Genomic DNA, 10,317 nt, shown 5'->3' with positions numbered 1-10,317 from the left:
TATCATTAGAAGTCCAAATGAACCTGACCACGTAAGATTGGTCCCTGTTATACTGTCTATCACTTATTTGGGCTCATTGATGACTAAATGGAACTCACTATTTGTTGACAACATTTCATGCTTTGATGAGATTGACTGCAGGGTGACTGAGCCATATTAAAGCATATACTAAAACAAAATGTCCTAACCTAGCAAATCAAATAAATTTAGTAAAGTTTTAGATTAAATACATTGAAGCATCATTAAATTTAGAAGCATTGTATCTTATTTAAAAGCAATGTGGTTTTAATGTTGCCTATATCATTTACGAACTGAAAAGATAGAAGAAAATCTAAAACAGTGTTAAAATTTGTGTCTGCAGACTGGCATTGCTTGTTGTAAATTTTAAAGGAAAATAAGAAGCAAGAATATAGAATGATTTCCACAATGTTTTTCAAAAATTAGATCAATTTGGATATTTTTAATCAGTAATTACATTTTCAATACACTCTTTCTAAGGCATTAGCAAATCTACTTACAATCTAATAATGACCAATAACAGCATAGTTTTTAATACAACAATAAACAAATGGCATGTTTGGGTTTCATAGTTTGTCCAAATCCAATTCCTATAGATAAGATTCCATTTAGCACAGTTTACAGGAGCACACCTTTGCTATCCATGAATGATGCCTTGGCTTACCTAGAAAGGAAACAGATTATCAGGTTATATAGTAAATAAGGAAAGAAGTAAGAAAAAGGAAAGGAGGAAGAAGGTGAGAGGGGAATGGAAAAACAGGGAAGGATGAAAAGAAGGAAGGAATGAGAAAGGAAGTGAAGGAAGGAAAGAATTACCTATAATTTCTATATTTCTTTTCTATGCTATAATACAATATGTTACTATAATAAAAATATTTTTATAAACTAGGCTTCAGGCAAATGGATTGTACACATTATTATGACAGGTTGCAAGTTGTTTTTTTCTTTTAATTGCCAAGAAAGATGACAGTTTTCAACAAGATGAGTTGGATTCGAAATTAATGAATTTGCATAAATTTCAAGTAGGTCAGTTTCTCTCAAGGAAACCCACAACTGCAGTTTTAGGATCAAATGTTATAAATGGTAGTTTATAAACTGGTTTGAATTCAAGAATCAAAAGAGCATTTATTTTTCAAACTACTTAGATGCTTGTCATTGTAGCCTAAAACTATCACTTGTTTTAAATTATTTTGACTATCAAACATACTGGAGCATTGTGCCTTAGTTAACTATTTCTAAATACATTTATATTAATGACATGGCCATGCAAACATAATAACTCCTACACCTACTGGCAAAGACTCAAAAAACTGGTTATTTGGCTTAGTTAAATATATATTATACATTTATATATATAGCTACAGGTATAATTATGTGTGTGTGTGTCTTTATGTCTAGAATTTTATATCTTTTAAAAATTATTAGGTTAATGCTTAAATTTTTCCATTTGGGTAACTTTTTAAAAATGTTGATATTGTTAAACTCAACTAGAAGAAAGGGCTTATGTGTTTTTACTACTGAAATTGTTCTTACTTCTAGAACATTTTTTTTTTTTAGCACTAACCCTAAGAAGTGTGTTCTCGATAGCTATGATTGATGGGCTGCTCACACATTCCACATTTTTTCTGCTTCATGCATCATCATCAGCCATCTCCAACACTCCAGTCCTGAATCTGTCCTACTTTCTGTTACCTGATTTTTGCTGTTGATTCATGAGCTAGAATAGTAAAAGAAAAAAAAAAAACCCTCCATCTTGGCTTTTCACAATGTAGTATCCCCTGGAAACTGTGAGAAACCTAGTTTTGTTCATCAGATTCATGCAAATGCAATATTGATTGACAATGATGTATATAGATCTATACACATAACGTGCTATATAAAAACCACTAAAATGTTCTATTAATGGCAGAATGCATACTGATTATAAACTACTTCAGAATGACGTGAAAACGCTGATCTGAATGCCTTTTTTTGTACTTTCAAGCTCTCTCTTGTCACTGCTATTTTTCAGTTGAAGCTATGTTTAAGTGCCCTGTCCCTAGTGCACTAGGAAGTAAAATCCTTAATTTTCCAAGCCAATAAGGTGATAAAAGCTCAAGGTCTCTCATTAACACTTGGATAAAAATTGTGAATGTCACACTAAATTTTTTATCATCATGAGTGCAAAGATGAGGGACAAGGAACGCTTTTTATTATATTCTGGAGAATAGGAATTGAGCTTTAATCATTGTGTATGAAGCAGTCAACAAGAAGTTAACCAGCAAAAGACTGCACTAAACTATTTTTGTGATAGCATCTTTCAGATTCAGAAGTGATGGGGCTTTAAAGAGCCAAAGAAAGAAAGCCATTATAATGGCCCTAAAATCTGAAAACAAAGGGAGCTGTAAGTTCACAATGTTATCTCGGTGCTTCTATTACTAGACATCAAGTTATTCCCACAGGTTTTGGGAATGTATAAATGCCAGTGAAGAAGCAAGTAGACTTCACAGAGTCTAAGCCAGAAACTTCAGTCTGGGATTCACCTGTGAGTCAAAACTCTTTGCTAATGAATTATTCCAAAGGAAAGACACTGCTGAGGGAGACCTTAACCTAACAGACAAGACCTCCAGGTTCACTGACAGGGTCAGAGCAGTAAGAATGCTCTGGTCTAAAGTTGATTTGCCAACCTTAATGGACTGCAGGCACTCACCTGGGTATACAGCATGAACCAATAAAGAGATCACAACAGCATGATGAATAGGTAGAGTGCTCCAGAGACCAGGTGAACAACCACTTCACCAGTCCTCTAAATTGTGACCTGTATGCACACTCCGGCCCATTTACAAATGGGTCATCCTAGTCACTTCGCTCCTGAAGAAGCAGTGATGTCAGTGGGAAAGTAAACAATCTTCTGACTGAGTTCAAAACCCTTTGCATTCAAAGATAATCAATTCATAAAGTCAATCTTATTTTTTACATAAATTAAAAAAATTGATTTTACCAATGGAATTTTAAAATATTATATCAATGTTTAGGAAACTTTAACTTTACCTTAAAGAATAAACTATTATAGTTTTTCTGTGCTTCAATATCCCTTTCCTCTCTGCAAATGCAAATGAATTGGTATCAGAAATATGAAACTCTAATGTTTAAAGTAAAATTATGTTTAGAGGATTTGCAAAGAAAAGACTTTATTTGGAAAGAACAATATATGAGGCAATATTCTTGAACTGTGCTTGCATGGGAAAATGATTTTTGTTTTCATTTTATATGTGCTGTTTGAACAACTGGTTTGTTCATTAAAAATGATGTAATAAATATATTAGTCATTTAGAGTTGCATAGATAAAACCATGTAAGGTCAATATCCATTAAAGCTAGAAGACTGACCACATTCAACTTTGTAATGGGGGGATTTTGCATGTACATGAAGATATTAGAAGGACTTTTAAATGAACGATGATATGCCAGGTGAAAATGGTGAGAATGATGCATTCAGATTTAAATGTACTCCTTTCCATATAGAGAATAATGAATATACCAATGCAGTTATAAGCTTAGCTGTGGAAGCACCTCTCTTGATTTGACAGCACCTTCCCAAAGCTTATCACTTAAAACCCCCAAATTTTGCCTTTTCTTCTAACAAAAGTGGTTAAATATACTTTCCAGAAGAACACCACTCATACGTGGTAAAAAGAGGTACCCAAACCACCAACGTGATGTTTATAGTTTTGGAGCCCCTCCATCTGAATGCCTTGCTATTTTTTAGTTAATTGTGGGACACTGAGAAGTGGACAGTCATATTTTCACAGTTTGAGAAAGTCCCTCTATGCCACCAATTTCTCATATCTTCTTTCGTGCTCAGTTTTAGGAATTTTCCCTCTCAAATGCTCATACTTCAAGGAAATGCACTCTCTCATCAAAATCTTTCTTACTAAACAAGCACCTCTGTCAGAAGTGTCTTAATTTCTTATCACAGAATTTTATCCACACAAGGAGCAATAAATAATTCATGTCATTGCCTCTTTGTTGTGTGTCCCTGAACTGCACAGAGCTGGAAGGCTGACAGCTGTGTCAGGACAAGCACCAAAGATCTGACATGACAAGTGACTAACAAGTTTCTTTCAGTTCATAGTGAAAGAAGACAATGGCCCAAAGTACAGAAAGAAATCCTGAAACAAAATAAAACTGCTTCTTTCTTTTTACCTAAGTGTTTGCTATGAGCTTATTTCCAACCCACAAGCCCTGGTCATTTTATAGGACTGCCCAGCCCCCTTTATTCCTCACACTCGCTTGGCCATTTACGCCTGGCCACGGATCAATATGAGCAATTCTTGGAGAAATACGATGTCTCCATGACAACCAAGCCACAAATTCTCAGTGGAAGGCAGTGAGACCAGTAGTGAACTCTCCAGAGGTTTCTAGGCCTATAAGGCAAGATGTCTTAAAATGCAGGAATGGACAGAGGAAAAAGCCGGAGTAATTCATTCTTTATTACCCGTTTAATGATGTCCGATGTATAGAACAGTACTCACTTTTTAAGTTAAGATTCTTTATCAGTACCTCTCTTTACTAATTAATCTTTGTTTTGATATATGCTTTTGTTTATATCAGTCAGATGAACTATGTTATATTTGAATTTTACTACAATTCCACTCATATTGAGGGATGACCGAAATTTATACTACTTTTGAAATGACATAAAGCCAATCTATTCTTGCCCAAAACAGTGAACAGTTAACACAAGTAAAAACTTGACTCATGGATTTAACTGCTTAGGGTTTATAGGAAACTATGTATTAAGACAGTTTAAAAATCTAGTCACTATTAGGCAATCTTTGTCAAAACTAAAAGCAATTTATAAATAATTTAATAGAAATTTAATGCTACCACTACTCTCTCCCTGTTAGAGTGGGACTAACCTGCATTTGTTTTTTTAGATACTATGGCAGGAGGTGGGATTAACGTTCTGATTAAAATTTTCTGTCGTTGTGAAAGGTGCCATTTGTCAGTTCCATGGGATGCTAAAGCAGAAGTGTGGTTGAGAACAGACACACTGCAGCAGTTCATCTTTTGAGGAATCTTGGTGTAGTGGAGGGAACTGAAATACAATGCCATCGCCACTGGGCCTATTGGGGTTCCGAGATGACTTAGGGGACCTGACATAGATTGCAGGCTGCACCTTTCACTGAAAATTAAATCTCAGTAGCTCTCCTCGGGGAAGGATCAGGGGACTGTTTGCAGCTGCCCCCTGTCAGCGAAGGCTACAAGATTTGGAAATCTCTTAACTAAGCTGACAGGCCACAGAGAGGATGAATCAAAAATCTGATACAAGGATCAGCACACAAAGATGCAAGAGGGTCGAGGGTACCCAGCAGCCAGAGAAAACAGGGAAGTAAAACTGTTCGGTGGGGGGAGATAGTTAACTCTTTCACTCATGGTAATAAGGTACCTTCTAGCACCTTAAGGCTTTGCAGTGATCCAGGAATGTCATTCAACCTCCACAGGATTTTTTTTTCCTTTTAATTAATTATCTGTTAAAGACTAGGCATGTTTTGAAACAAGACAGAAGCAGAAACAAAAATCCATGCATAAGTGTTTCTGGCTCTATCCTTCCAGTATATTTCTGTCTATTCTTTCTACAAAGAAAATACAAACATAAGCAACTTGGGATGTAGCATGAGGAAGGGTTATTACTTTCTTCTGTTCTGTTTGTTCCAAACAGTTGACATGTCCATGAGTCCATTACTGTTATGCTAAAATCATCCAGATTAGAGCACTTTCGTCCAGGTGAGAGCATTGTTTGTATTTAGAAAGGTAAATAGATTGTAATGGTGGCAATCTGTGTCTCTTTTGTCTCTAACTCTCTCCTTCTGCTTGATCCCATTATTTGAAATATTTAAAATGCTGCCACTTCTCCAGTTTTCAATCTCAGCCTCTATTCTCCAGTTTAGCTTAAAATTGATGATAATGAACTAATAGTGTCAGCTTCCCTTCTCAGTCATAAAGCCTTTGTACTTCCTCCAACTGAATTCCTGATGAAAGAGGAAAGGTAACAGCTCCACACTGTGACCCCTGGAGGTGACCATTAATTTGACAGTGCAGCTGCTAAGAGAAAACAGCATTACAATGTCCTCCCCGCCACCCCCTTCCAAGGACCCCAAAGCTGTGTCAAATTTATCATTTTATACTTGACTATTTTTAAATGGCTTTCACCTGGACTCTCAGACTCTTCCAAGACACATCTGTCAGGCATGTCCTCAGTGTCTTGGAACTTTGCCGAGTTTGAGTCGCTGTCATGCTTGACCGGACTGACTGGAGCTATTAAAAGGGGAGAGAGAGAGAGAGAGACAGAAGAAAGAGAGAACAGTGAAAAAGTAGTAATAAACACCACTGAAACATTTCCTTTAAGTTCCACAGATATTTCCAGGGACACACTATGTAAACACAAATAATAAATTGAAATAAAATGTATCCTCTAAGTATGTATTGGCAGACATGTAATTAGTTGCAAAATCTATAGATGAGACTTTATCTTACAAGAAAAATAAGTTCATGGCATCAGCTTAAAAGCTACAAAGTAACAAAGTGATCCCTTCAAAGCAGAAATCGTATTTTTAATGCATAAATCTAAAACGATATAGTCAATTAACAGCCACAGGACACAGACGGAACGTTGGGCTGGTTAGTTAGAAAGACCAGCTCTGTGTGGATGCAATGGTTCCTTTTGTCGCACAAATCATAGCTGGTGAACATTTTTTATGCATTTTGTTTCTCCTTCATCAAATTAAAAACTCTAAACACACAAAAAATAAAAGCCTTAAACAAATAAAATTTAAAATAGAGAATAAATACTTCGCAAATGTTTAATAAGAAGGACTAATGTTTGAATGGTGATTTCAGACAACTTGTCTCCAAACAACTTGTCATTATTATCTGGGTAGGAATTATGAACAGAAATAGAAATGAGCACAGAAATCTAAAATTTCCTATAAACACATTATACCACTAGTTCATTAGAGAAACAGTCTCAAGTTTCCACATTTTTGCACAAGTTGTAATACTTGGTTTAACTTATCTCCCTGAGTAACGTATTTCCATGTTATATTTGTTCAAGGAATCCCTTGTCAGGAAGAGTGGATATTGGCTTCATGAAAAAAACTCTGTGAATAACAAAACAGAGCAATACCCCAATAATATAAATTGTCATACTTACTTGTTTGAAGCCAAACTACATAAATATGTATATTATTGACTACTGCTAATTTTATCTATCACAAATTGCTGCAATAAACACTACTACGGTCTCTTCAGATCTTGATAACACACATGACATATTATTTATAGGCCATAAAAACAAAAAAGAAAATATATAAGCCATTCATGAAATAATATGTTTGTTGGCACAGTGAGTAGGCCTGGCCACTGTTCCTAAACCTCCATTAGGAAATGATAGAGCAAACACAGAGGCTGGAGGCTGTGTCACTTCACACACATACTCAATAAGTGACACAAAGGAACACAACCCAAGGTCTAAAGCAGCATGAGCAGAACTCACACCACCCACACTCCTCATCTTCTTTCCATGGAGTTTTTATTGCATTGGTAATCGTAACCTGAGGCCTACTGTATACACACCTTAAAGGAGACTAGTAACATAATTCTGATCCAAATATTCTCTTGAGTTTCACCAACCTCTCAGAACACAGTTCTCCTCTGTTCTGTCAAAGTGTGAGCATAGAGTTTGAATCCAGTGCTTCTCTAAAACCTTTTATTAGAGAACAAAATATGGGAAATGTATGAAATTCTGGCATTTAAGTTTTCAAAAAAAATATGGAAGTACATAGCATGTCTGTTTTATTCATTTCTGTATGCCATGGGCCATCAGAGGTATTCTTAAAGGATTTGTGGTATGAATGAGTGAACAAATGAATGAAACAGAGGTACCATACTAGATGTCCTCCTGGCCCACGAGGGTATGTGCTTTGAATTATCTTCAACTAGATCCATTCAGTTTCTTGTTTAGGCCCACTTGAGACAAAGGTTGCATATTTATAAAATGGTGGTGGGGGTAGTGTGTAATTTGGAGGGGAGACACATATCGCCTAAGTAGTTATTGGTGTAATTCCCTTTAATTTAATTTTTCTCGGTTTAGATCATATTTACAGATTATTTTTTAATCCATCAATTTTTGTAATATGCTTAAGCAGATAATTAAATGTATCAAAGTTGCAGAAAACTATTACACTGGTCAAGATTTACTAGACTGTTTTAATTTTTTTATCCCTAAATATCTTGTTAATTTTCTGAAATATTTACATTGGTGTTTCTAATAGGGGATTACTAGGGGATTCATCATACAGCTAAATCTATTATTAACAGCCAATGAGTTAGCACCTGTGTTTATTTGGGCAAATGCATTCCACTTGTCATCCCATACATTGTTCTTTCATAATTTAAAACTTTCATTCATTGATTCATTCATTTATTCTTCCAGCAAGACTCTGTTCTAGATATAAGGACTTCAAGGAGGAGAGCATGGTATTCGAACCACATAGCAAATGCCAGTAACAATTTTTAGTGACAATAAAGTGGTCCCAGGTTGAACTGACATCCTAAACCTCTCAAGAAAGTCAGAAAGTTAGGTATAGTTGTAGCTGCATGATCTTCATTAAACTCATACTAGTAGGTACCCTGCAGCTATTTTTGTCTCTACCTCTGATTTTGAAGGGTGTCTTTGTGAAGGGGTAGGAGAGTAGAAAGGGTATTATTCTTCAGATATTTTGCTTAATTACATTTTAGCTTCCAAATTTGAGATGGTACATGATTTGTCATTTTTACTGGCTAATTTATAGAGTACCTGGATAAATTTACTATATAGGAAATACCTTCATTCTGTCAGTTGGGAACAGCAGACATTGGAGAAGTTAATTATTGCCATTTCACTTTTGTTTTTTTTTTTTTGATAGGCTAATCTTTGCAATTGTTCTTTTGGGTGTTTTCTGTGATGTTTCATCATTAAACTCTGACATGATGTGTGACCAGAGCTTCCCTAATGAATCATTTCAAAAACAATGAAATCAACAAATATTGATCTAGCCCTTATTATGGATAGAGCTCTGTGCTAGACCATGGGAGGGGTAAAAAGAAAATAAAGGCATTTCAAATGTGCCCTCATACAACTTGTGATCTAGTTGAGGTATAATGAAAAGTAACTAGTAGGAGCATTAGAGACAATATTCCAAGAGTGACATAGTTTTTAGGAATGCAGCAGTAATTCTCCTGTAATAGGAGGATTGGGGAGTGAATTTTAAATTCCTTGAAAAGGAGTATGGGTAGCCCAAAGGGAACTCATTCAAGGCAAAAGTAAAAAAGGTGTGAACGCAGGCATGGTCAAAAAATACATTAGCCTAGTGTCACAAATGTATTTAACAGAATGTTGCTGCCTACTTTTATATGCATTTTTAATGAATTCTCTTAACATATCTCTTTGAGCTTTCCCTAAATTGCTGCTGTGGCTAATTCTTCTCACCTGTAGAAGTTAGCTATAGACAGGTTTTTTCTTGCCCTAGATAGTCAATAATTTGATCTTTACTGATGGTGGGCCCATTTATCACAGTAAGTTGTCCTTTCACTATACATATTGACTTTTATTTATCAATACCCAAGTCCATTTGTAGCTCATCACTAAAGTTCTCGGATATTTTCAGTAGTTTTTGAAGATGCATTTTAAAGCTTGTTAGAGAGATACTTTTGACATCAATATAGTGCAAATGATTGTTAGGTTCATCCTTAACTTAAAATCAACTGTTTATTTCCTCTGTAATGGATTCTGAAACAGTCCACATTTGGGGGAAGTGGGGCAAAAAAGACAAACTCTTCTTGACAGTTCTACCACTGAAAGATGTAAGGCTATTCCATTTACTCATCATGTACCTCAAAGTGTTGACAGCGGAAACACCAGTGTTCTAAATATCTTTGTAATGTCTTTGGTAGTGAAACAGAGAAATCCATGTACTTTGTATGGATGTGTTTGACTATAATGTGTTTAACTATGAATATAATTCTAGATATTAAAGAAATGAATAGTTCAATGGTAGAAGAAACTCAGAAGATTGTATGACAAAGACACTATAGAAGGATTTACCATAAGACCATGTGGTGACAGGGTCACCGTGTGGTGACAGTGGTTATGCTCTTCCATCTCCCTCTATATTTTGGTTTCAGTTAACCTCCAAAAATTCCCTCCTTCCCTTTGCCATCATTTGCAGAAAGATGGTATTAGCTTTTAAAGGTGGCTAACTCTAGGCAGCAAATAATT

General features: G+C 35.5%; 1 protein-coding gene across 1 annotated transcript in view; it reads right to left on the bottom strand.

Moving 5' to 3' along the window:
- Window positions 1–440: 440 nt before the first annotated feature.
- Window positions 441–10,317, bottom strand: part of WDR72 (WD repeat domain 72) — a 235,648-nt gene continuing 225,771 nt past the window's right edge. Inside the window, exons 19-20 of the mRNA XM_060618479.2 lie at window positions 6,213–6,317; window positions 441–682 (exon numbers count right to left, since the gene is read on the bottom strand). Coding sequence (XP_060474462.1) covers window positions 627–682; window positions 6,213–6,317 — 161 coding nt within the window. The 3' untranslated portion in view covers window positions 441–626. The remainder of the gene's footprint in view (window positions 683–6,212; window positions 6,318–10,317) is intronic.

The sequence above is a fragment of the Panthera onca genome, chromosome B3 (assembly GCF_046562875.1).
Source record: "Panthera onca isolate mPanOnc1 chromosome B3, mPanOnc1 haplotype 2, whole genome shotgun sequence".
Classification (NCBI taxonomy): Eukaryota; Metazoa; Chordata; class Mammalia; order Carnivora; family Felidae; genus Panthera; species Panthera onca.
Note: the sequence above shows the minus strand (reverse complement) of the source record. Positions and strands in the feature narration are given on the sequence as shown.